This window comes from Oratosquilla oratoria, chromosome 38 (assembly GCF_046742065.1).
Source record: "Oratosquilla oratoria isolate Oo_2021 chromosome 38, ASM4674206v1, whole genome shotgun sequence".
Classification (NCBI taxonomy): domain Eukaryota; kingdom Metazoa; phylum Arthropoda; class Malacostraca; order Stomatopoda; family Squillidae; genus Oratosquilla; species Oratosquilla oratoria.
This window is the reverse complement of record NC_134814.1, coordinates 7,566,929-7,594,721: the sequence shown is the minus strand read 5'-3', so window position 1 is coordinate 7,594,721 and position 27,793 is coordinate 7,566,929. Positions and strand designations below refer to the sequence as shown.

The 27,793-nt window shown below is 39.8% G+C and overlaps 1 protein-coding gene across 4 annotated transcripts; it reads left to right on the top strand.

Moving 5' to 3' along the window:
- Positions 1-27,714, top strand: LOC143019957 (uncharacterized). Of its 4 annotated transcripts, XM_076175994.1 has the most exons (5): positions 1-797; positions 18,326-18,375; positions 18,925-19,041; positions 19,553-19,787; positions 25,801-27,714. In XM_076175994.1, the coding sequence occupies exons 1-3, from the start codon at positions 586-588 to the stop codon at positions 18,954-18,956; spliced, it is 294 nt and encodes a 97-aa protein (XP_076032109.1). In that variant the 5' UTR covers positions 1-585; the 3' UTR covers positions 18,957-19,041; positions 19,553-19,787; positions 25,801-27,714. The 4 variants fall into 4 exon arrangements, 3 of the variants coding, with proteins under 3 accessions (XP_076032109.1, XP_076032110.1, XP_076032107.1); XM_076175995.1 differs by lacking the exon at positions 19,553-19,787; XR_012965869.1 differs by lacking the exon at positions 1-797 and having other exon boundaries at positions 13,153-19,041; positions 25,801-26,406; positions 26,564-27,714.
- Positions 27,715-27,793: the final 79 nt, after the last annotated feature.

Here is a 27,793-nt window from a genome sequence, read left to right as displayed (position 1 = left end):
GCTCGTCCACATTTCAATTTCCAACGGATATAATATATATATATATCAATCTAGCTATATACCAAGGGATTTTTTCCTCCCTCTCATCTTAGCTCTTTATGGATATAATTTACATATTAAAGTACATATATGCAATATAGTGATGACTTTCAGCCACATAGTGTACACTTGTGTTTGCTACTACAATATATCCTACCAACTACATTCCTTTGGAAAGTACTAAACAAATTACTATTATTGACTGCTGTTGTTTAGTCACAAATTCCCACATTTAATATTAGAAATTTAAAAGTGTGAAATTTTTCTTCAAATTTTCTCTGCTTTCTCTTGTCGAAAATAGTTCCTCTTTTCATCATGTATGTTGCCAGGACTACTAGATGATTTTCACTGATAAAACTGCTTGAAGAGCAACTGAAATACTGATTGCAAGTTTTCTTAATATAGGGTATTCAACAATGTTTGCTCCACCATTTCAGTGGATCTTTTTTATCTGCCCCCAGTCTTTTTTCCATGTGGTATTTATGAACCCTGTCTAATGTGTTTGTCTTTGTTCTCTGTTCTGGTTCTTCATCACAACTAGATGCTATGATCAATGCCAATGCACTTTTTATAGAACTGCCTGTGCTGTTTGAAGAGCTGGCTTTGGGTTCTTCATTCCTTTTTCTCTCTTTTCATGGTTTGTCATCTTCACCCACACTAACACTTGCAAACTCATCGCAAAGGCGAGCTACTGTTCCATGCACCTGCTGTGTAATATGTGAAGAAGAAATAAATTTACCTCTATATGGAGGTTCAAGGTAAGTTTCCATCGAGTAGTTGTTGCCAATTTCTAGTCCTTCAAATGATCTGTCTCATTGTTTCTTTCATATAGTATACGTCTTTCTGGTAATTTTGATCGAGTCAAAATCTAGTGGTGCAGATTCTTGGCAGAAGGTATTCTTGATACATGATGAAATGGGGGTGGGGTTAATTACGTCAGCTACTGATGCATATACATTCATTTGGTAAGTTCCTTGTATGGTAATAAAGCTTTTACACACTGTGACATGTTCACTATGACTATTTGCATTTATTGGTATTACATATATGTATTTTTATTGTTATTTTAGATTATACATTAAAATATATATATGTATAATATATATTATATATAAACTATATATATACATACACATACATGTGTGTGTGTGTGTGTATATGTGTATATATATATTCTCTCTCCCTCTCCCCCCTCTCTCCCCCTCCCTCCCTCCCCCCTCTCCCCCTCCCTCCCTCCCCCTCCCTCCCTCCCCCTCTCCCCCTCCCTCCCTCCCCCTCTCCCTCTCTCCCCCTCCCTCTCTCTCACTCTTTCATACAAAAAGTGACTAATTTCTTCAGTTCTTTTGAGCATAATGTATTGGACTGTTCCAAAATACAATGGAGACCTTTTGGGTGGGGCAATCATAACTATTCGTGAATCTTTAGTTCATCCAGTGCCATGATTGTGGTGAAAATATGTGACAAGCCTCCCATTAAGTTGTATACACTGCTTTCTGTAACTGAAAAAACATATTTAACAGCTAACTGGCTTGATTAACAGCTATGTTATGCTTAGCACAGTCCAAATTTATCAGAACTTAGTAATTTTATTGATTTGATTTATTATATTTATTTTATTTATTTCATTTGTTCATTTATTTATTCATTTTTTCATGTTTGCTCCAGAGTCACTTACTACACAATCCCCAAGTTTTATTAAGGAGAATCATCCTTTTCTCCAGTGTGTATTCTAATAGCTGTACAACCGTGCTGCTAGCACAGTTTGCATTTTCAAAATCACGATTGATGGCATTTGCTGTTAGTCTTAGTTGAAACACCAACTGCGACAACCACATGTCTGTAGTGAGTGAAATACTGTTATTCATAGTATTTGTGATATTAGCATCATCCCAATTTATCAGCACAAAACATTATAAATGTTTGCAGATTATTGTGGAGTAGAAATTATTTTGTTTTAGTCCAACTGGTAACTGCCATGGACATAAACATCATAAATTGTGTCTTCAACATAGCAGAATAAGAAATCATCCATCACTAACATTTCTAATGTAAGACTGTTATTAGGATAAGGGTCATTTTGTAGGTTAAACATTTCCAAAATGCACCTAAACTAACCTTTGATTATCAGGCTTAACTATTTGCAAAAGAGTTTTTACCAAATTCCATTTCTGCATTTTTTCTGTTTAGATTTTAAATGGCTTTTCAAATTACTTGTGCCATGTTTTCATGAATAGATTTAGTTATACAAATGACATTGAGCATTTCTGCTAGCTTCTTTCAAGAAAAAATTTCACATAGCACTGCTTATACTAAATCATGGTTGCCATGGTCTGTGTGGCAACAAGGTTCTTCATTGACGTAAATATTTGGGGACATCCTGGGTACTGGGTCCCTTAATCATTTACTCAACATGTGATGGCATAATGTAGGGTATCGTGTATGCATTCATGTAGCAAAAATACTTACATATTTGGTAATACAGGAGTCCCTTAACATTTGCAAGGGTTAGGGACCAGAGAACTTTGTAAATAATTACTGCCACCCACCAAGATCCCTAGACATCCTATTCTCTAATAATAAAGTACAGGAAAACCATGTGTATAATTATGTTAAATGCTTAACATAGCATTATGGCATAAAGATAGTTTTAAACTGTACAGTGGAAGAAAATACTGGTGTTTTATTGTGTGTAACTGGATAGCTCCTGACTTCTTTTCTCCAGTTCACCCTGCTCTCCTGTAACATGGGAACAACCTGTCCTAGTGGTTATTGTTCAATAATAAAAACTGCAAATGTTAAGGGATGACTGTATTAATCCCATGAATGTGGATTTTTGTATGACATTTGGGTATTTAGAATAGATTAAATGTCATTGAATAAAAACAATGCACATAATGCCATCTAGATAAACACATCTTTTTACAACAATGCCGCTACCTGAGGAACAAGTAGGCAGGTGTATATGCATTGTTAGCTGCAGTACAAAGCTCCAATCCACTGAAACATAGGAGAGAAAGGGAAAATATATATAATGAGATCAGAAATTTTAAAATATTTTAATGAATTTCTTGTACAGCAGAATCCTAGTCATACTTGAATTGGTGTCCAGATGTCTATAACATACCATATATGTTGAGAGGGAGAGATGTAGATAGATCTAATAGAGAACTAGAGGGAAAAAGACAGTTAATGAAGAGAATTGAGAGGAAAAACAGGTGAAAAGAGCAGAGAAAAGTATCTGACAAAAAAGAGACAGGAGAAATAATGGATGGGTGGAGATCTGCAACCTCTGTGGTTCTTTGACATGGAAATAGATGCTTGTGAGGAGCTTTTATAATTTCAAAATGCAGCAACAGGTAAATGACGAGTTTTTGTTCTCTGTAACAAAGTTTCAGATAGTAATGGGACATTATTTTCACTGCAGAGGCAGATATCCAGACCTCATTAGTCATCATCTACCTGCCCTTCAGGAAATCTTTCATCCATTCAAGAAGTTTACCTCTTAGTTTCCTAGTATGGTCTAAATTCCATATTAATCATCTGTGAGGTATTTTATCACAGACCATCAGTAGTTCAAGGTAAATGCAATCTCTTGCAGTACATCAGTCCTCCATGCATAAAAACTTAACATGTTCAACACCCATGATCTTCAAGATCTAAAGTCAGATTGGTTATCCATCAAAATGCTGATCTGTTTAAGTTATTTAATGCACTGTTCTTTTACAATTATCTTGCTGTTTCTATGTTGTGCTAGTCAGATACCAGTCATCAGTTTAGGGGTATGTCTTTTCCTCCTTAATGTGGGTTTTCAATGCAGCAAGAAGTACAAGGTTAGGATACTACCAATCGTGCCACAATGGATGTGCCAAAGGGGCAGTTTAGAACTAGTTCAGTAATCCCCAACATCTACTCTCTTGCAGCAGAAATAGTTTTATATTACCAAGTTTCATTAAGGAGAATCATCCAATAAGTATGTGTATTTGTTATGACAGTTTGATAACAGTTCTGCTCATGTAGATAGAGCAACCCCGAGCCCAGATAATGTACACCATGACACTTGATGCCTTACCCAACCACAACATCCGTAAACAGTTTCAACTAAATAAGACTTCATCCTCTTCCCCAAATGAGGAAAAGACCAATTCTCACCAGAAAACTCTAGCCCAATTGCCCTTACGAACTGCCTCGGCAAACTCTTAAGAAGAAAAATTGTCTCATTCTCACAGTCATAGCAACTGGAATGTCTTTCTCTTGTACCACTTTTTTTAACAGGCTTTTGAACCAGCCACAGCACAACAGATATCCTAATGCAAATAGAAAGTCACACTGCATTTGCCAACAAACTACACATGCAGTGTTTTCTAATTCAGGAAAAGAATATGATATTGATTGAAAAAGATGAAACCCACAAAAGATCTTGGGAATTCAGGAAGGTTTGATAATTTTGATATCTCGGCATTCCAAGTACACTTTTGGACAACAATATTCCACTTTTCACCTTAGCAGTATAGCTATAACTAACTTGCAAGCAAACCCATATGTTGACTGCCTAAATCTATTCTGCATCAAACCCACCTTGTTACCAGCCTTCACCAGAAAAGTTGTTACCGAAGGAAACTGGTTGGCAGATCAAATTTCTCCTCAAAATCATTCACCATGCACTTCTCTAAACAGTGATGTTGCAGTAATACCCCATTGATAAGAATTGTTTTCTTGAGCTTAACATATACCAAAGGTTTTTTTCTTCCTTAAGGGAGGTAGCCAAAATACAAAGGCATAAAACCACTCCCACCCATTCCATCGCCATCACACTTCCACTTTACTTGGTGGAAAACCCGCAGCTGCACAGTGGCCAACAACAGTCCTTGGGCCTTCCCACAGATTTCAAAGGGAAGAAACTTTGGAATGTTGCATTAATGTGGGACTTTGTGTCATTGGCTGAAAGTAGGAGAGCTGTCACTAGTTGTGAGCTTATCCTATGTGAAAAGGTAAGAAATACAGTTGAAGATGATGGAATCTTTGACCTGGTCCAGAAAACAATTGTCAGCCCCACAGGGATGCACCTCCTTATGGAGGTGAGGGGCTGGCAGGTTTTGAAAATTGGCAGCTCTGCTGTTCATCTTGCAGGACCACTACAAGGAAATATCCGCCATTGGTACAGCTAGGAAACACCACCCACTCATTGCCACTGAAGACATACAAGCAGAGGTAAAGGAACTTGTATAATAAGGATATGAAAGAAAAAACAGAATAAAATGAAAAAAGAAAATCAAAATTTTGACGGGATTGAAGACATTTTATCAAAAATGAGAGGGCATGATGATGCAGTAGGCAGTACAATGAAATAATAGTTTATGCAAGTGTAGATGGATTACTTTTAACTAAGTTGAAGATAAATGATTCTAGGATTTACTAATTGATATTTTGTGCTTAGTAGAAAGAGCTACCAAAATTTGTTGACTTACAGTTGAAGGCAAGACAGAATGGGGAAGTGAGGTGATTGTTGTGAGGAATGACTTAATGGTGAAAGAAGTAAATCAGAATGAGGACAAGGCTGAGGCAGTTTATCTGAAAATTAAAACCAGAGGGACATTATGATCACATACATTCCTCCCCAAGACAACAGCTTGGAATAAAATGGATTACCAGGATTGTGTGTGTGGCAAGGGGGGGTTTGATGGAGTAGGGAGTTTGTTGGTAGGCCTAGCTTGTTTTGGGATCCAAGTGTGAATGTGTTCTTGCATGGAAGTATTGTGTTGTACAAATAGGAAAATGCTGTAGATGTTTGAGTTTCATGCTAGTGTGGATTTTTTGTATGTGTTGGTTGTACTAATGCAAGGTGTTATAATGTCCAGCTTTCAAGCAGCTGGACTGAATGTCAAGAGGGTTATGTGTGGATAGCACTGCCCCAAGAAGACAGACAGCAGATTAACACTTCAACCAATTGGCTTGTTAACAAACAACATGATGGCAGGTGATCTGAATGCACATCACCTGGTATGGCTCAATGTACAAACTGCAGATCATAGAGGACACAAAATACTTGAACAACTCTCAACCTTAAACAGAATAACTCCAGCAACAACACCATAAGACAACCTCTTCAACATTCAACCAACATACCCTGACACCAATGTGCTCATCCAGCCTATAAACACAAACAACTTTATATCCATCCTTCTGGATCATCTCTCCCCCAAAAGGCCAGAGTTCACCATGGTAGACCATGGTGCTGTCATCATCCAGCCCTTCTAAGCTACCAGAGGAGGTTGGACGACCACGTCACAGATAACTGTCCAGAATGCAATACCTCACTCCATACAACACAACACATTATGGAAGACTGCATTGTACACAATCATGTATGCCAACAACATAATATACACTGTATAAAGGATTTGTGGGAAAACCTCATTCCAGCTGTGGTGTTCTGCATGGAGATGGGACTGCTTGGTGTGACAGCCTTAGTAGGATTCGTGTACCAATGGAGATGCACTTGCCCTATGCAGACGCATTTTGACACAAAAAACTTCTACCTGCCGATGGTGAATAGATAGGAGCATAGTTATAGGAGAGTTAAGTGATTTTTTGAGCCTATAATTATACTATCTATTCACCATTGGCAGGTAGAAGTTTGTATACTATCTATTCACCATCGGCAGGTAGAAGTTTTATGTGTCAAATGCGTCTGCATAGGGCAAGTGCATCTCCATTGGTATGCGTACCCTAAGTTTATTTGGCATTGGATCAATTTACATGAAGCGCAGATAATGAAAAGAACACATAGTAGGGAATGACAACATGGGAACTATACAAGATATTTCATCATATCACTTCATAATAAAGATTGCCATAAAACTAGAAGAGAAGATACAACCCACTTCAAAGAGAACATTAATAAACTACCAAAAAGCAGACTAGCAAGAATACTCAGATGTTGACAGAATCATAGAGGAAATGGTGAAAAAAATAGTAGCAACCATCCAGAAGGCAAGCGAGAAAAACTCCCAGAGGCCATAGGAAAATTTTCAACAGCATCTGCAAGAGATGGAATTTACAGAAAAAGGAATAAATTAAAAAAGAAATGGCTTACCAAGAAAAAAAACACCTACAACAATTAGCTGATGGCTTCACAAATCAAATGAACATGAAACAAAAACCAACAAAATGGATGGAAAAACTGATAATGGATAAATATGGAGAATTGTCAATACCATGAAAAAGTTAGATTCCCCCATCAGTAATTTTCAAGTGACATTCTATGGAGAGGATTTTGGTTTCTGCTTGCAGGTGTTTTGATTGGTTGTGGCGCATCATGTTATGAATTCTTTATTTCATACCACAAGTGTCTTAACGTTTGTTTTCTTGATTGTTGGGAGGGCTGTTAAAAAACATCAGAAGCTCGGAATATGGTTAGAACCACACTGGCTAGCTTGTGCTCGGGGCACCATCCAGCATTGAAGCAGTACACACACATATATATATATACCAAAGGCTTTTTCCCCCTAACATGGGGGGTAGCCAAAAAGAAAATTGAAGCTGCACTGAAGCAGTACTGACACAAAATAGCCCTGGCCACAGATTTGCCCCCAGATGGAACCACCATACACAGGACACAGAACACATTACAATGCCTCACACTGTGAATTCCTAGACAACAACACAATTTATTTTCCTTGAGTCAATGGAGGACTCTGAGGTTGCTACCAGTTACCTGTAGGCCAGGTCATTTGCAAGAAAGACCAGAGGCATTGAATTGATTGGGAACAATGCTGTGGAAGTATAGTGTATATGGATATTTATAGACTAATTAATGTTTCCTTTTACTGTCCAAAGCCTGTGAAGCAATTGTTTAATTTCTTTTTTATTTTTGCTGTCAGACTCTCTCCCTCTCCCTCTCCCTCTCCCCCTCCTCTATCTCTCTCCCTCCCTCCCTCCCTCTCCCTATCTCTCCCTCCCTCCCTCCCTCTCTCCCTATCCCTCCCTCCCCTCCCTCTCCCTCTCCCCATCCCCCCATATCTCTCTCTCATTTGATAAAGCATTTTCTTTGCTGATGTTTTATAGTTGTTCTGTTGGGTTATAATCTGGTGACCATCTACATAAATGAGAAATTTGGTGATATATTCTAGCTATGGTGTTGGGAGATTGCTTTTTATTATGGGCTGTAGTTTACCAACATTTCATGTGGACAATTTCACACCACCTTCATGCATTATCTTATATTTCATATGTTGGCTTAGTCAAGGGGATTTATAGTGTGATGAAGTGGACTTCCTGCAGCATACTCTTACAGGATACTGTCATGTCCTTTCAATTTATCTGATTTTTAATATATATATATGATATATATATATGTATGTATGTATGTATATATAAAGTCATAGGTTAAGGGAAAAAGACCACTAAAAACATGAGAAATTCGCATTTTTCTTTTGATTTATATGGTAGTAATTTTGACACCTGAAACTCACATGTGTGTGTTATATAAACATGCAAAATAATCACAGTTTGTTGCTCACTAGAAATATTTGTTTTTATGCTATGTTTAAAACTAATGGAGATGTTCATCAGATGTTAAAGAATTGTATATCTGATTTCTGTTTGATGTGCAGTTGTCATACAGTGACTTCAAAACTCAAAATATCAAGGTTTTTAAGAATGCCTTAGCATTAGGGGGTGATGGCATTGAAAGCAGGGGAAAGGTTATGCAGAGTTAAGGATGAAGTCACAGAAGGGGAGGGTGGTGCCTTTTATAAGGAACATTAATCTTTGTGTCCTTGTTGCACTGCAATTACTCCTGTAACAACTTATACCCATGGTGTGCAATGGATACAGCATAGATGATAATTGCATATAGGAAGGAAAGTCTGAGTAAATGCAAGACATGTCTTCACCTGCAAGTGAACATTTACCACTATCCACTGCTTCTCAATCTCAGTGGAGAGATAGTTTGTTGTTGCCAGATACATGATCACATGGCATTAAATAGAAAAAATGTGGAGAAAAAGAGGGAAATGTAAGAAAGGTGAATAGAAAATAGATATATCAGTAGGGGAGGAACATCAACACTTGAAGTGTATTACTGTGGCATTCAGACTTTTCACAGAAAGACAAATATTTGAAGAGTATCTATTTTTGAGGCATCTGATATCCTTGATAGTCCAAGTTACCATAGGAAGTTTGATGATAGAGGTTTTGATGTTTTGTTGCTCAGGATTTGTAGTTATTATTTGATGGGGTAGATGACAGAGGTTTTGATGTTCTGTTGCTCAGGATTTGTAGTTATTGTTTGATGGGGTAGATGACAGAGGTTTTGATGTTTTGTTGCTCAGGATTTGTAGTTATTATTTGATGGGGGTAGATGACAGTAGGCAGATATGGGGCATTGTGTAAATTGGGGAGTTTGGTAGTATTTGTGATATTGGCAAATAAGAGAATTGTTTTCTGTCATAAGGTGACCATGTTTAAGGCTGGATTGTCCTGTTCTTAAGCATACTGGTGCAATTTCAAAATGTCAGTTATGTTGATGTGAAGACAGCCATGGATGTACATGGGGGTTTGATTATTTTTAGATGATTTGTAGCTTCACTTACATCCTTGCCAGATATTTAAACTGGGTAAGTCTGTTGCTGTTCATGGTACCTTTTGTGGCCCCCTCTTGAGTTTCATTGCTAGGGATGTATACATATGGTGTTGCTCAGCCGAAGGATACAGATTTGAAGTGGTTAGAAATGTGGACAATCCATAAATAGATTTTGTGGGTCATTGGTTTGTGGGACTCGAGGGTGAACATAACACAGAACTATTCACAAATCTGATACAATTGTATAGGATACAGGAAGGAGCTGTAAACACACAAGGCACTGAGGATAGTGAAGATTGAGGCAACTGGGGGAGAGAGATCCAGGTCTTATTAAAGTTGCGGAGGCTGCCACATAACTTACTCCATGGTTTAAATGGGATCGATCAATGTATGTATTGATATTTGTTAAATGTTTGTAGGCATTTGATATTTTGTTGGTGGTTAAGTTGAGGGAGGGTGTATTGGAGGCTTCTTAGGTATGGAAGATTGGGTTGGTTAGGGTGTTTATGATGTAGTAGAGATGTTTTAGTATGGTAAAGATTTGGTGGATAGCTTGGGAAAAGGGAGGGGAGTATTTACTGAGTTGTATTTTACAGGACGAGAGCTATGCTCGTAGTGACCCGTTTTCGTATCTCTCCACATCCACTTTGTTCTTAAATTAGTGTACAGTTCTGGCATTCACTGTTTCTCTGTTCAGTTTGTTCCAGACATCGATCACTGTATGTGGGAAGCTCTTCTGTAAGTGTCTTTAGTTTCTTTTCATGTCCTCTTGTCTCTTTTCTGTCCCACTTTAATAAATCGTCTCTATTGAGAACTTCCATCCCTCTCATAATTCTGAAAATGGTCAACAAGTCGCCTCTTACCCTTCTCTGTTCTAGTGTTGACAACTAATTTCTCCAATCTTTGTTCATATGTCAGATTTGACATTGTAGGTGACATTCTTGTTGCTGCTCTTTAGATTTTTTCTAATTTTCTTATGTTCTTCTTTGTGCTAGATGCCCACATTGATACAGCATATTCTAATTTTGGTCTTATCAGTGTAACAACTATTTTTTTAACCATCTCCTCATCTATGTAGTTGAAGGCCACTTTCATTGATCTTAATAAGTTGTAAGTCTCTCCAAATAATTTATTTACATGTTTGTCAGGTGTCAAGTCACTTGAGATGATTACTCCTAGGTCCCTCTCTGAGTTTACTGTTTTGACTTTCCAATTATATATTGTCCCAAAACTCTATTTTTACTTTTTCCAAATTCTATTATGCTACATTTTTTTAATGTTGAAGTTCATCTCATATCTCCGACTCCATTCCCATATTTTATCCAGGTCATCTTGCAGCAATCTGCAATCTTCTTTTGTTCTTTCTTGAGTAATTTGGTATCGTCAGCAAAAGAGTTCATGTAACAATTTACTCCCTCATCCATATCATTTATGTATATGGCAAACATTAAAGGAGCCAAAAACAGAGCCTTGTGGGATGCCACTTTTCACATCTTCCCATTTGGAATTTTTGTCTCTAAGTACCACTCTCATTTTTCTCCCAGTTAAGAAATCCTTCACCTATTCCAACAGTTTGCCTAGGATTCCTCAAATGTTTTCAATTTTACTGATTAATTCTTTGTGTGGTACTTTGTCAAATGCTTTCTGCAAATCCAAGAAGGCGCAATCTGCCCATCCATCTCTTCCTTGTATTATCTCAGTTAATCTCGAGTAAAAGCAAACAAACTTTTTAGTGGACTTCTGTGGAAGGCCAAGAGAATGTACAGGTTCTAGCATTCTGTGAGCCCTGAATGTAACAGAGGAGTTAGCTTGACATCCATGTTCAAGTCACTGGAACCCAATGTCTATCTGTATACCAAGGGCTTTTAACCTAATACCAGAGAGGTAGCCAATTCAAAAAGCACATACCCACTCCTACCCATTTCACTCCCATCCACCACCCTTTCCTCCCTTTCATTGTAGCTCCTCATAGATGACAAGTCATCCCTGTATCCTGCCCACTGCCCTGAGTCAGAAGCAATGCAATAAGACACAGTACATCCACAATAAGACCACTTCACTTGATTGGCAACCCTCCCCTCCTGCAGAAAAGGCAAAGACAGAGAAATCCCTTCAGGTTGCATCAAAATATCATTCGCACATACCACTTCCTAAAACCCTCCCCCATCCCCTCCCTTCCTTGCATCACAGTATTGTGTATACACAGACATTCTCCACTCACTAATATCTCCTGCCTTCTCCCTTCCTAGCTCAACACCCCTTTTATTCCATCCATCTTGGTCGTCCCCTCAAATTCACTCCTACCACCTCTGCCCTCCACACCTCTTTTACTAGTCTTTCTTCACTCGTTCTTTCCATGTGTACAAACCATCCTAATACTCTTTCATCATTCTGCCATCTTTTCCATCCCGAAATATAAATTATTTGTGTTCTTTGATATCACTAAACTCTTTTGTATCAAAAGCTGTTGCCCACTTATTCAGTAGACCATGCAGTTGTATCTTCTACCCAATCTAGATCTTTACACCCACTTTTCACCTCCGTTACCACAAAACTCGGTTATTCTTACCTTTATATATATATGATTTCTTTTCTCTCTTGCCTTGTCTTTCATAATCATCTCTCGATCTGTGTAGTGTCATATTATATATATATACATATTATTATTATTAGAACACGGGCTGAGGGAAATACTTTTATTCCTGACTAGTTTCGCCTGAGTGGCTTCTTCAGAGGAACATAGTTTGAAGTCAAGTTGGTCAATATATATGGCAAAAGAAGGAACGTGGCAAAGTGTCAGGTTGGTCCCCCACTCGACCTCATCTGTCGGTGTGACGGATTGTCACAGCGGGTGGACCAAGTATCCTCCTGTTGTTCGCGTGGCTGAAACGTCCGTCTGGATCAGGGTCTCTGTGTTTATTATTTATGTGACAGAAAATACATCGGTGAAACCGGCAGAGGCTTAGACACCAGATTGAAAGAACACCGAGCAGATGTAAGGCACCACAGGGTTAGTAGTGCATTAGTTAACCATGTCGACGAAAGAGGCCATCTACCAAAATGGGACCAGGCAAAAATTCTCATGGATAACATTACACGGCAGGAAAGAAAGGCGATGGAGTCCGTTTTTATCAACATCCATGATAACATCAATAAGAGGACTGGGGATTTAATATGGGCTAAAGCAGCAGCACACTTTATCGTAATGAATAATAAACACAGAGCCCCTGATCCAGATGGACGTTTCAGCCATGAGAACAACAGGAGGATACTTGGTCCACCCGCTGTGACAATCCGCCACACCGACAGATGAGGTCGAGTGGGGGACCAACCTGACACTTTGCCACGTTCCTTCTTTTGCCATATATATTGACCAACTTGACTTCAAACTATGTTCCTCTGAAGAAGCCACTCAGGCGAAACTAGTCAGGAATAAAAGTATTTCCCTCAGCCCGTGTTCCCTTACCTCCTATCCACATTCGTCACAATGTATACACATTATTATTATTATTATTATTATTATTATTATATATATATACATATTATTATTATATATATATATAATTTTTTTATACTCCCTTCCCCTGTCTTTCATAATCATCTCTTGATCTGTGTAGTGTCCTGGAAGCTCTTCTCTATCTCCATTTCCACCACTTGTTGTTCCATGAACTCCTATGGCTCCTGAATTTCCTCCAAGTTCATAATTGATAGCCAACAGATAAGCTTGCTCGGGATGTATTATCCCCTTTCAATGCATCCACCTAGACCTGTATCACAGGTTTATAATTTTCCTACTTGTTAGGAATCCTGTTTTGAAGTTTTGCCTCTGTTTCATATCCTACCCAAGAAGTTGGATGCAAGATCTCTGAGGATATGAAGCAAGCTTTAGGAAAAACGACTGCTGTCTCCAGGTCAAAGTCCTATGCAGGAACTGATGCCAAGAGTGAGGAAATGACTGAGACTAACAGTGTATTCAGTCCCTGTCAGTCATCACTCTCACTAATTATAACTTTCTTCCAATAAACAACTAATTGTTCTCTGTTGATGGTGGGGGAAGATGATCTCTGGAAGCCTGTAGTCACAACTTATTACAAACAGTGTAGGCCGAGTGTCTATGATGGAACTAAGGCACAAGTCAACTTGGCAGCAGTATACACTTCATGGGAAAGGGGTTAGAAAAAGTTTCCTAAACTTATCTCAAAACCAAACCGTGCTGTAGACCCTCAACTTGCTAAAATACAGCATGAATGGTAATGATAACCAAACAACAAGACAGAGCAACAGTCCTTTCAAAACCAAGGCTCCTCTGTTACACCCCATCCCCTCTTTCCTGCCCCATAACACTTTCCTTTGAGCTGCTGTCAGCATTATCAACTGACCTAAGCACCATTTCAAGGTCCTGCAGACCTATCTGTCTGTAAGAAGGAAAGGAAGGCAAGACCACAAAGCAGGTTGAAGGAAAACCAATTGCTATCGCAACACCTCCAAGTGGTGCCCCTGGGTTATGCCAAGAGCGAGGAAGTGGCTGAGACTGACAGTGTATTCAGTTGATAACAAACTTCTCCCATTAACTAACAATAATATCATTCTTCCAACCTTTTGAGTCCCTTAGTGATGGTGTGTGATTGTTGGGGGGGCAGGAGATGGTTACTTAAATCCCCCTTGGCAGAACACATATGGCAGGCAGTGTTGGTGCTGTGGTAATCCTTTAGTTAGATTATAGAGACACAGGTGACAACAACCTGCACAACTACACAGCCCAGTTCAGAATCTGCTTTGTTCACCTCATGTGGGAAAATAGCCAGAGAAAATCCCCTAAAACAGAGCCCTGAACATAATCCAGCAGAGTCCCAGAACAACATACAAGTACTGATGTTAATAACCAAACAACAATAATGAATAATAACCAGACAACTCGCCACTTTATCCTCTCATATTCATGAACTACCCTACAAGCAATCTTCTTGATGTCCTCTCACCTTTTGATGCCTCTATTCCACAGTCAATAATGGATGATTACCCAATCCTTTGATAAGGAAAACTGAACATATGGAAAGGACGCCAGGAATAATATACAGGAATGTCAGAAATACCATCAAAGCTCATGTGCATTCCGTGGCTGTCATCTTATCAACACAACTAACATTTTGAAATAGCATTAGTATACCATAAATTGAAACATTCCTGTTTCATACTCTCAAACTTGGGACAGGAAGCAACCCTTATATTTGGTAATGGAAAGCTTCCTTTACAATATCATATACTACTGGGATGTCCAGTTTACATATTCTACAACTACATACATACATATACCAAGGCTTTTTCCCCCTTACAAGGGAGGTAGCCAAAAAGGAAAAGGCATAAAATCATTCCCACCCATTCCATCCCTAAATACACTCCACACCTCCTCCACCCTCCCTCATATCTTAGCACCTCCTGGATGACGGGTCATCCCTGCACCTTGTCCACTGCCCTGGGTCAGAAGCAGTGTCGCAAGACACAGCACATCCACAGCAAGGCCGCTTCATGCTGTGGATGTGCTGTCTTGCGACACTGCTTCTGACCCATAAAAACAAGCGACTACACCAATCCTGGGCAACAAAACGCCCAAACCTCATATCAATCCCACAGAAACAGGACTATTTAACTATAAATACCCCTAACCATACCAGTATATAGCACACAACAATTGCTTAGAATTATCCTCGAGGATAGAACTGATAAACTATAGTCTGTAAAAACTAACAACTTAAGATTAAACATCTTCAACAGAATATGGATAGAACACACCCTCTCAAATCAAGAAATAACAAAAACTACCCAATCACTTATTGTCACTGTAAACTACTTGAAAATTATCATTCCAAATCTCTAAAAAACCTTCTTATTCACATCCCCCCTTCAAACGGAATTTCAAATAGGGTGCAGCACTATCGATTAGTGCAAACAAAAATGAAAATGAGCCTCACTGCATTTGTTAATGAACAATATGCCTTTGCAGTTTTTATATATATATATATATTTTAATATATAGTGCAGCCTGGAGGTGATGAATCCTCCATGAACTTTATCCTCAAGGATTTTAGGGAACTATGCCCACCCTGATAATTAAATTCTTAATCCACAGAAAATTCTGCGTATATACATACATATACCAAAGGCTTTTTCCCCCTACACGGGGGTAGCCAAAAAGAAAAAGGCATAGAAACCACTCCCACCCATTCCATTTCCTATATATTCCACTCCCCTCCACCGCCCTCCCTCCCTCTTATCTCGGCACCTCCTGGATATATATGTATATATACATATACCATATTTTCCGGCTTAAAATGCGCATCGGGTTATAATGCGCACCCATGCACTTCGTTATCTCAGTACACAGATAGCGCGCACCGACGTATAACGCGCATGCCCGATCGCCATCTAGCGAGAGAATCGAGAACCAATTTTAGTTCCACATCTCAACGCTCCGTGGCGCTAGGCTTGGCAAAGATGGCCTACCCTCGGTATTTATATCATGTGAACGAGGTTACATGGAGAAGTATTTTTCATTGGCTAGAGCCACCGCTGGGAAATCTGTTGATTTGTCACTAAATTAAATGTCAGTTTAGGCATCAATCAGGACACAACTGAGAAAAAGTCGGAACTACATGTACCAGTATATGACTCATGTTGTGTGTTGGTCCCTTATTACTTTGTAGCTTAAATAGTTTGTAGGAAATATGATCTAAAAAAAGTTTATTGAAAGTAAAATATACAGAAAAATTTCGGGATTTTTACAGAAAATTTTCATTTTATATCTTGAGGAAATAATTCGTCTTTACCATTTTTTGTTTAATACTGAAACAAACTACAGACTGTTTCGTTTTAGCTTTGAACCTGCAATGACAGTGGTGAAATAGGACAGTCTCTCATCGAGGTGACATCTAGTTAATATAACTCCCGAAAGAGGGTGTTGTAGTCAGGTGTTTGACACGAGTTTATGAACGGCCGCAACGGAATTTGTACCATACCTAAAGTGAAGCAACAAAGCCAACATAAAATTCAACTAAGATGCTGTGAACGTGGGCAAATATCATGAATATTGATCATGTTTCATGGTGTTTAGGCCTATTTAAACATGAAAAATAAGATTCAATAGATACCTACCTATACCAAATATTTATATACGGTAGCCCATGCTGGCGTATTCTTTCATGTCACCATGGCTGTTCTTCTTGTTCTCACGGAACATCACGGAGAAGTGTGTTGTGAAAAAAATTACACACACAGCCACAGAATTTTTATCGTAGGCCGTAGATAATGCGCACCCCCCATTGTTAGGTCCTTCCAACGGAAAAAAGTCGCGCACTATACGCCGGAAAATACGGTATATATATATATATATATATATATATATATATATATATATATATAAGAACAACCGTATCCCCACCATATATCCAGAAAAAGTCCCTCAAGGAAGCAACCTCTTCATGCTTTTTTCACTGTAGCCATAGATGATATAAAGCAAATCCCCCACCTTTCAGTGTAAAGCTTTCCTCACAATACTACACATATTAGAATAATTTACACAACAACCATGTTCTCTGTTATCTACCCCCTTAGATAACTATGATAATACAATGAATCCTGGGGAGCAAAACACCAATACCTCTATTCTCCCTACAACCTTGTACAAAACACAGGACTCTTAACCAAACTATAAACACCCTCAAATAAATAAACCAACATGTGAAATACTATGTACGACAGTGACACAAGATTGTCCGCAAGAATAGAAGTGCTCATAACCTACAGTTCATAATGACCAAGTATGACAAGAAACTACCCTCCACCAGTGAGTGAGAATATCCGATTTACAAAACACTACAACATCTGTGTTCTCTCAGTCATCACCCCCAAGCAACAATGACACTACACAAAATTTTGAGCATTCAAATTTCAATACCTCAGTTATTTCCTCAGAACTTTGGGGGGGGGGAATATATATATATGGAGATGGTCTTAAGGTGACAACAGTTACCATAATTGTTACAATTGAGGAAAATAAACCTATCGAGACATGAATAAATTTTAATCATACGTGTGATTGTTTTATTTTATTTTGTGTTTTATTTATTATTATTATTATTTCTTTTTTATACGTAATTGCTAGCAATAATGCTGTTTTGTTACAAATTTGACAATAGTCCTCAAATATTTAATGTCTTGAGACCATAACTAAGTGTAATTGGCCCTCAAAAGAATCGGAGTTTGACTAAGCCAACACAATAAAAGATAGTGGTGTGAAATTATCCACAAGGAAAGCAACACTGGTAACTACAGTCCCATAACAAAAGAAACATTGTCCTGCATGAGCCTGTTTTCTTTGATCATTTTTTTCTCGTAAATTTACCATGCATACCATAAGTTATTTTTGTCATTTTATTTTGTGTCTGTTTCTTTTTTTATTGTTTTATATTCTGAAGTATTTATTGTAAGTATTGTTTTGGTTCTTTTTAAGTTGTTCTGAGTTCTAATTTTGAATTGTGTGGTTTTGATACACTGCCTTTCCAAAATGTTTGTAATGATGTATAAAAAAAAAAAAAAAAAAGCAGAAAAGAATGTCCTGCTTTATCACTTCTGAACTTTTAATCCAAAAAGCAGCAGTAACCAAATCTGAACCAGTATGACTTAATAACATCTGCACCACCCATTTAGATTGTGTCTGAGGCATAGTCCTTCCGGCATCTTCTCGCAAATTCTCAAAGGTTAGTTTTTGTAAATTTAGTGATGAAATAAAGTTTTTTTATTCATTTTTGGAGTTTTAACCAAACAACCTAAACACCTAATGAACTGGTATGATTGGAAACGCTAATAATCGTTTTATCTTCTGGAAAACTGAACAAATTAGGCCTGTGGTGGAACTTCTTAATTCTCAGTGTTTGTTCCAAATACAATTGCAACCATAGTATCTCAGAGGGTGTTTTCCTACTTGCCATGAATGCTGTTGGGAGTGAGGTTGACCATACTGGCTTTGAATCCTGTTTTGAGGTTTTGGTTCCCTCTCCATCCTATCTCTACCTATGCAAGTGGAGGCAAGATTCCGAAACAAGATTTGAAAGCTGGTTGAAGAGAAACCAACTGCTTGTACACTACATCCAAGTGGTATCATGAATGAGGGAGTGACTGAGATTGACAGAATATTCAATTTTTCCCACAAACTGAAAACTCTAATTCTTCCAACTAACAAACATTAATCTTCTGGTTGTGGTGGGTGCAGATGATCTAGAAGCCCTTTGTTGTAACCCACATGGCAGATGGTGTAGGCCCAATGGTCACCCTACGTTAGGATAGGGATTAACAGCTCGACATCAGTCTACACAATTGAGCAGCCCTATTCAGGATTCCCTCTGCTCATCCAGTATGGGAAAGGGGTAAGAAAAGGTGCCTTAAACATAATTCTGTTTGATTCAGTTTAGTGTTGTGAACTTTTCCTCTTGTAGTGGGCTAGGATGGTGCCACTATCTTGACAGCTTTTTGAAGCAGGGAATTTATAGTATGCCCCTGTTAACCTTGCTGACAAATGTTTGATCCACCTCCACCCTAACCTTGTACCCAGATAGCATCGTCTGTTGATATACCAGGTCTCTTCTCTATATTATATTATCTCTATATATATTCTATATATATATATATTATATTATATATATATATTATATATATATATATTATATATATATATTATATATATATTCTGATATCCTATCACTCCAGGTACTAGGATAACTATGTTTCATTTAAAAAATATATATATATTTTGGTTAGGGTTAAGGGTTAAAGTTAGGTGGGGTATGGTTAGGTTAGGGATGATTCACGAACACACAGCTACGTGCAGGTAATTTGGCTGATATATATATATACCTATATATACATATGCCCCTCCAGCTTGTGCATGAAGGACCATCCCTGCTCCCCACCCACATCCTAGATGAGATGTAATGCAACAAGACACAGTACAGCAGAGCCTGACAGCCTAAGTTGCTTTACCCCACTGCTTCACTACATGGTGACCCTCCATTGTTCACTTGTGAGCAATTAGAGAAAACAAAATGTTCCTGTAGACCAGTGTTCTCAACCAACCCTAAGATTCTGCAAAAGGTCCCCAGGGGTTCTGTGAAAAGTGAGATAAGCTTATGCACTTTTGATTTTTTATTTCATTTCATATACGTAATATAATTAAACACGCACAACATATTCTTGGTTATTGTAATAATGTAATATAAACATCCTATCTAACCTATTATTACGATGAAAATGAAATGAGAGATATGGTAATATATATATATATATATATTTGAATATCTAGGGAGCAGATTCTCTTGTATGCATGCGTTATTAAAGTCGACAGCATTAAGGAGGTTAATCTTCTTATGGGTATTCTCAAGCTTTCTAACTAGTACTCTGCCATTTGGAGGGTGGGCATATATATATATATATATGGGCAGAATATTTTAGGGAGTTGCTAAATGTGAAGGAGGATAGGGAGGGAAAGATAGCTGCAGTGGGAAATGCGAAGAAAATGAGAGTGAGGAGAAATAAGGAAGGATGAGGTGAAGGCAGTTGTTAAGATGATGAAAGCAGGTAAGGCACCTGGTCTGGATGGATGCCATGCAGAATGTCTGAAAAAGGGAGGTACAGTGATGGTGGACTGGCTGGTGAGGTTATTTAATGTTTGCTGGAGAGAGGGTAGAGTGCCAGAGGACTGGAGGAGTGCCTGTATAGTTCCTCTTTACAATGGAAAAGAGGACAAGTGTGAATGTAGTAGTTTCAGAGGGATTAGCTTGTTAAGTGTAGTTGGGAAGGCTTATGGGAGGATCTTGATTGAGAGGATTAGGAGAGGAACAGAGGGATTTAGGACAGGTAGAGGTTGTGTAGATCAGATCTTTGTGGTAAGACAGATATGTGAGAAAGCTATAGGAAAGGGGAAGGATGTATTTTGGGCTTTTATGGATCTGGAAATGGCTTAGGATAGGGTAGACAGAAAGGCACTGTTGGAGGTTATGCAGATATACGGGATAGGAGGAAAGCTTCTGGGAGCTGTCAAGAGTTTTTATGAGAGTAGTAGAGCTTGTGTCAGGATTAGAAATGGAGAGAGTGAGTGGTTCGAGGTAAAGGTGGGACTTCGTCAAGGATGTGTTATGTCGCCCTGGCTGTTCAACTTATACATGGATGGAGTGGTGCGATAGGTAAATGCAAGGGTAGTGGTGTCAGGGATTGGAGATGGTTAAAGAAAATGGAGAAAAGTGGGAGGTGAGCCAGCTGTTGTTTGCGGACGACTGCGCTTGTGGCAGGATCGGAGGAGGGATTGAGGAAGTTGGTGGCAGAGTTTGGGAAAGTATGTGATAGAAGAAAGCTAAAGATAAATGTGGGTAAAAGTAAGGTGATGAGATGTACAAGGGGTGAAAGTGGCAGTAGACTGGAAGTGAGCATTAAGGGAGAGCGACTGGGGGAAGTGGATAGTTTTAGATACTTAGGTGCAAATGTGGCAGGAAAAGGTGGAGGTAGAATGTAGATTGGGAGAAGCGAGTAAATACCTTGGTGGAATAAAGAGTGTAATGAGGAATAGACATTTGGGAATGGATGCTAAGAGGAAACTGTATGAAGGAGTGATTGTGCCAACAGCACTGTATGGGGCAGAAACATCGAACATAAGAAGAGAGGAGTTTGAATGTGAGATGAGGTGTCTGAGAAGTATGATGGGGGTTACTAGGCTAGATAGAGTGAAAAATGAGGAGGTGAGGAGGAGAACAGGGGTGGAAAGGGATCTGGGAGATAGGGTTGATGAAAGAATATTAGGATGGTTTGGACACATGGAAAGAATGAGTAAAGAAAGACTAGTAAAAGAAGTATGGAAGGCAGATGTGGAGGGAGTGAACATGAGGGGACGTCCTAGGATGAGGTGGATGGATGGGGTGAAGGGGGCTTTGGGGAAGAGGGGAATGTCTGTTGAGGAAGGACGGGAGAGGACAGAAGACAGGGATGAATGGAGAATGGTTGTATATGGATGATGTTGTGATTGCATGAGGTGGAGTGGGCGGGGGGATGGGGGGGTGAGGTAGTATGTGTGAGCAAAAGTTGACGCAGCCTGAAGGGATTTCCCCCCGTCTTCTCCTTTTATGCAATTGGGGGGTCGCCAATTTAATGAAGTGGCCTTGCTGTGGATGTGCTGTGTCTTGCAACACTGCTCCTGACCCAGGGCAGTGGACAAGGTGCAGGGATGACCCGTCATTCAGGAGGTGCTAAGATGAGAGGGAGGGTGGAGGGGTGTGGAGTGTTTTCAGGGATGGAATGGGTGGAAAGGATTTTATGCCTTTTCCTTTTTGGCTACCTCCCTTGTAAAGGGGAAAAAGCCTTGGTATATGTATGTATGTGTATATATATATATATATATATATATATCGGGGTGGGGGGCACAGGAGTTCCTTGAGGTATGCAATTTGTTTTAAAGATTATGCAAGTGTAGGTTTTGAAATGCTGCTTTAGACCATGTCAGTTTATCCATTGACAACCTTTCTCCACCCACACCTATTTTGTACTCCCTTCCATGCTCACCCAAGGCTATCTTACCCCATTGATCCATCTCATTCTTGGTCTTTCCCTCAAGTTCACTCCATCTACTTTTGCCTTCAGCACTCATTTTTGCTAATCTCTCTTCACTTGTTCTTACCACATGCCCAAACCATCACAGTACTTTTTATTGACCCTATCTCTTTCCACCCCTGGTCTACTTCTGATTCTATTTATTCTTGTGACCACCATACTTCTCAAATGTTTATTCATCCTTACTTCCTCCCTCATATAGTTCCACTTTACAAGGGAAAGGGGGACAAGTGTGAATGTAGTAGTTTCAGTGGGATTAGCTTGTTAAGTGTAGTTGGGAAGGCTTATGGGAGGATCTTGATGGAGAGGAACAGAGGGAGTAATTGGTGAGGAACAGTGTGGATTTAGGACAGGTAGAGGTTGTGTAGATCAGATTTTTGTGGTAAGACAGATATGTGAGAAAGCTATAGGAAAGGGGAAGGATTTTTTTTGGCCTTTATGGATCTGGAAAAGGCTTATGACAGGGTATACAGAAAGGCACTGTGGGAGGTTATGCAGATATACGGGATAGGAGGAAAGCTTCTGGGAGCTGTCAAGAGTTTTTATGAGAGTAGTAGAGCTTGTGTCAGGATTAGAAATGGAGAGAGTGAGTGGTTTGAGGTAAAGGTGGGACTTCGTCAAGGATGCGTTATGTCGCCCTGGCTGTTATACTTATACATGGATGGAGTGGTGTGAGAGGTAAATGCAAGGGTAGTGGGTCAGGGATTGGAGATGGTTAAAGAAAATGGAGAAAAGTGGGAGGTGAGCCAGCTGTTGTTTGCGGAAGACTCTGCGCTTGTGGCAGGATTGGAGGAGGGACTGAGGAAGTTGGTGACAGAGTTTGGGAGAGTGTGTGATAGAAGAAACCTGAAGATAAATGTGGGTAAAAGTAAGGTGATGAGATGTACAATGGGTGAAAGTGGCAGTAATCTGGAAGTGAGCATTGAGGGAGAGCAACTGGAGGAAATGGATAGTTTTAGATACTTAGGTGCAAATGTGGCAGGAAAAGGTGGAGGTAGGATGTAGATTGAGAGAAGCGAGTAAATGCCTTGGTGGATTAAAAAGTGTAATGAGGAATAGAAATTTGGGAATGGGTGCTAAGAGGAGACTGTATGAAGAAGTGATTGTGCCAACAACACTGTATGGAGCAGAAACATGGAACATAAGAGAGGAAGAGAGAAGGAGCTTGAATGTGTTTGAGATGAAGTGTCTGAGAAGTATGATGGGGGTTACTAGGCTGGATAGAGTGAGAAATGAGGAGGTGAGGAGGAGAACAGGGGTGGAAAGGGAGCTGGGAGATAGGGTTGATGAAAGAGTATTAGGATGGTTTGGACACATGGAAAGACTGAGTGAAGAAAGATTAGTAAAGGAGGTATGGAAGGCAGATGTGGAGGGAGTGAACATGAGGGGACGTCCTAGGATGAGATGGATGGATGGAGTGAAGGGGGCTTTGGGGAAGAGGGGAATGTCTATTGAGAATGGACAGGAGAGGACAGAAGACAGGGGTGAATGGAGAATGGTTGTATATGGAAAATGTTGTGAAGCATGAGGTGGAATGGACGGGGGGATGGGTGAGGTAGTGTGTGTGAGCAAAATTTTGACGCAGCCTGAAGGGATTTCTCCCCGTCCTCTCCTTTATATGGGGGGACGGAGAGGGGGGGTCGCCGATTTAATGAAGCGGCCTTGCTGTGGATGTGCTGTGTCTTGCAACACTGCTTCTGACCCAGGGCAGTGGACAGGGTGCAGGGATGACCCATCATCTAGGAGGTGCTAAGAAGGGAGGGAGGGTGGAGGGGTGTGGAGTGTTTTCAGGGATGGAATGGGTGGAAATTATTTTATGCCTTTTCCTTTTTGGCTACCTCCCTTGTAAGGGGGAAAAAGCCTTGGTATATGTATGTGTATATATATATATATATATTTTGGGGTGGGGGGGCACAGGGGTTCCTTGAGGTATGCAATTTGTTTTAAAGATTATGCAAGTGTAGGTTTTGAAATGCTGCTTTAGACCATGTCAGTTTATCCATTGACAACCTCTCTCCACCCACACCTATTTTCTCCCTTCCATGCTCACCCAAGGCTATCTTACCCCCATTGATCCATCTCATTCTTGGTCTTTCCCTCAAGTTCACTCCATCTACTTTTGCCTTCAGCACTCATTTTTGCTAATCTCTCTTCACTTGTTCTTACCACATGCCCAAACCATCACAGTACTTTTTATTGACCCTATCTCTTTCCACCCCTGGTCTACTTCTGATTCTATTTATTCTTATGACCACCATACTTCTCAAATGTTTATTCATCCTTACTTCCTCCCTCAAATTCCAAGTGTCTGCTTTATATAGTGTTGAGGGCACAATCTTCCTATAGTCTTCCATTTGTGTCCATTCCTACGTACCAGTTTCTCACGAGACTTGTTGTTTCCACTAGACATACTCGTAGTTTACCTTCACCCCCACTACATTACCTGGCATACCCTCATACTTCAAACTATCCACTTCCCCTAACCTGTCTTTAATCTTTACCCCCAACTTACCTTCACACCTTGTACATCTCATCATCATACAGTATTTTCCCATTATTTACTTACAACTTTCACATATCCTCTTGAACCCCATCATTGAGTGCCTTGGACTCTCGTCCAACCAAGTCACAATCACAATGTCATCTGCAAACAAGTGGCTAGCATGCCTCTTGTTTCCATTCTCATTAAGTCTCTTCTTGCCCATCACCTTTGCATTTACCTCCTGTACCAGCCTATCCATGTACACGTTAAACTACCCATGATGTAAACCCATCTTTATCAACCACTCACATCATTTCCAACCCTAACACAAACTCTACTACAAATTTAAAAGTTTTTGAGTGCCATTGACACCTTTTCCCGTGTCATACATCTCCAACTCCTCCGACAGTACATTGCTGTCTGTTCATGCTGGCTGACCATCTCAGTTGAAGTGATGACTGTTCCATTTGCGTTTTATAAGTCTTTTGACCTGTTCCTGTACTTGGTAATCCAGGATTGGGATGGTTCCTGGCAGCGGATTCTTGGTAACTTGGAATGCGATAGTCATGATGCAGCATATCCACTTTGTCTTCTCAGAATCACCTGACCATGACAATACTAAAAATATGCAGCTGAAAGAGCAAGGTTCATTATATCACCAAGAAAGTTGGTATGTTGAAATGTCGAATGATGTGCCTTCTCACTGTATGCCCAACATTGTACAGTGATGACCCAGTCAAGCTGTTATGTGTCGGAATACCAAAGAAACGTGACTGCAGTTGCTTACAAGAAGCACAGCAAGGCACATACACACACACACACACACGCACCTGATGGGGCTATATTATTTAACTTATCCCCAGTTCTCCCAACCCAAGCCAAATGAGGCAGTACAACAACCTTTATCTATTAAAATATCTGGTTACCACCACTTGCATTCCAAAAACAACAGCCACAATTTTCCTACATTTCCCAATAAAATCTGCTTGTACCTCCCCCAACAACAATAATGATAATTATTTATTTATTTATATATATATTTTAATTATAGAAATGCTACCAGATCTTGGTCAACTTCCCCATATCTTCAGTTAGAAGACTTGGTGCAAGATACCTCCCCATTGGACCATCACAAACCCTCAAAGAAAACTAATATCCACCTAAATAACAAATTGCTCTTCATCACAACACAAACCAACTTACAGCCTTTTCACTTTCAAACAATGACTTGCACATCCATAGACCTGCCTTTGTGCATAACAAGTAATCTACTCTTAAACAGTGATTGGTTATACTAGGCCTACAACCGAGTAACTATTTCTCATTGCTCTTGATACCCAGTCCTCAAGAACCTTGATGGTACCTTTCGTGAACAAACATAATTATTTTCTCAAACGGCTCCATATTCAACCAGTACAGTAGAAAACTTTCTAGCAATTGACAACAGCTTGCCTCACAAGACACCTTAGCAATTGACTAACTAGTCCCAAAAACTTCATCGTCTACACGACACAGTACATTGGTGGAATCCAGATTGTACGCCCATAGAGCAAAATGGCCTGCAAACTTCTAAATCTCCCAGCTGTCGGAAACTCCGTACTTTACAAAACTGCAAGAGCATAAGGCCGACAATACGCCAAGCACGTCAAAACTCGTGGTAAAGTTGGATATATAAGCCCCTCCCAAACCTCGCATCTCAAAAATATTGCAAGAAGAATTACTATAACACCCCCCTGCTCTAAGTCAAATAACCAAAATTATAGCAAATAGATGATCACAAACATCCAATGTACCAAAAGAACATCGAATTACAGGTACCCCCCAAACCGAAAGAGTACGGCTGTACCAGAAGTGCTGCACCGTGAACTTGGGGGGGGTGGGGGCCTAGGATTTGAGGTAATGTACACCCCTCAACAATACTCACTCAACCCGTCAAACAACGATAACTGGACACCAAAACCTCTCTCCTAACCAAACCAAGTACCCTGGACTAACTAAACCAACATGAAATATAATTCACAACAGGTGCGCGAGATTGACCACAAAATTAGAAGCGCCGTGAGCCAAACCTTAACTCACCAACAGTAGACCTACAAGCCAAAATTCCCCATCGTGAAAACCTAAATTAAGAATAACTCGATAAATATCCATGTAATAAAAGAAATGTCAGACCAGCCTCACTGGAAATTGCTAAACCCCACAACAACGCCCAGTCCCTGGGTATTCCTTCGATACACCCCAGTCTCATCTTAACCGCACCAACATGATCAAATGTCAATTGAAACCATCCGGTCAAAATTGGTCCCACCCATCTACCCACTCAACAAACATCAACGATCAATAGCGTCTGGTCGACCTTGGGAATGGGTCAAGTAGCAATGTCTTGAACTGCTACGAGCTGGATCCCATTGCCTCTGTCTTCAATTCACAACTCTTCGCTATTGCCTTATGTTATCCACAACCCTCCCCCCTTGCATTCAATGCAATAATTAAAATGTTCATAAAATATATGTACAAGCAATAACCTGAAGTCCAGATTGGGCCACTTGATCGGACAAGACCCGTTCACCAGTGAAAGGCTCCCGCTACAGTAACACATACACTGCTAGACAACCAATGTACGCAGCACCCTGCCACAAGTACCTAATCTCATATATACTGTACTGTCAATCGGCAACATCTTCATCAAAATCCAGGGCTACAAAACCGCAATACCCCTCTCCACAACTTGATACCGTAAACATGACTATTGGCCAAACTATAGATACCCTCGACTAAACCAGCATATACAATTCAAGGTAACTCGCGAGAAACGTTGTGTGGAAATTATGATGTTGATCACCGGGAAGCATTTCCACGAAATTGCAGTACATACACCAGGTTAGGGTAAATGCTTAACAGTGAGCATTTCGCAACCGGAAAATATATCTAGGCCTGCCCAAATTACATGTACCTAGGGCTCCATCCCCACATACCCCACTCCCATTCACACCCCTACCTCCCCTCTCTCCCTCTTTTCTAGGCTCCCGACTAGTAACTAAATT

Bases quoted from the DNA above. Each gene is read 5' to 3' on its own strand.
- LOC143019957 (XM_076175992.1), top strand. From the start codon at position 586: ATGATCAATGCCAATGCACTTTTTATAGAACTGCCTGTGCTGTTTGAA. The intron at 798-18,325 runs GTAAGTTTCCAT...CCACCCATTTAG, and splicing joins CCTCTATATGGAGGTTCAAG to ATTGTGTCTGAGGCATAGTC. The intron at 18,376-25,800 runs GTTAGTTTTTGT...TTTTAATTATAG, and splicing joins CTTCTCGCAAATTCTCAAAG to AAATGCTACCAGATCTTGGT.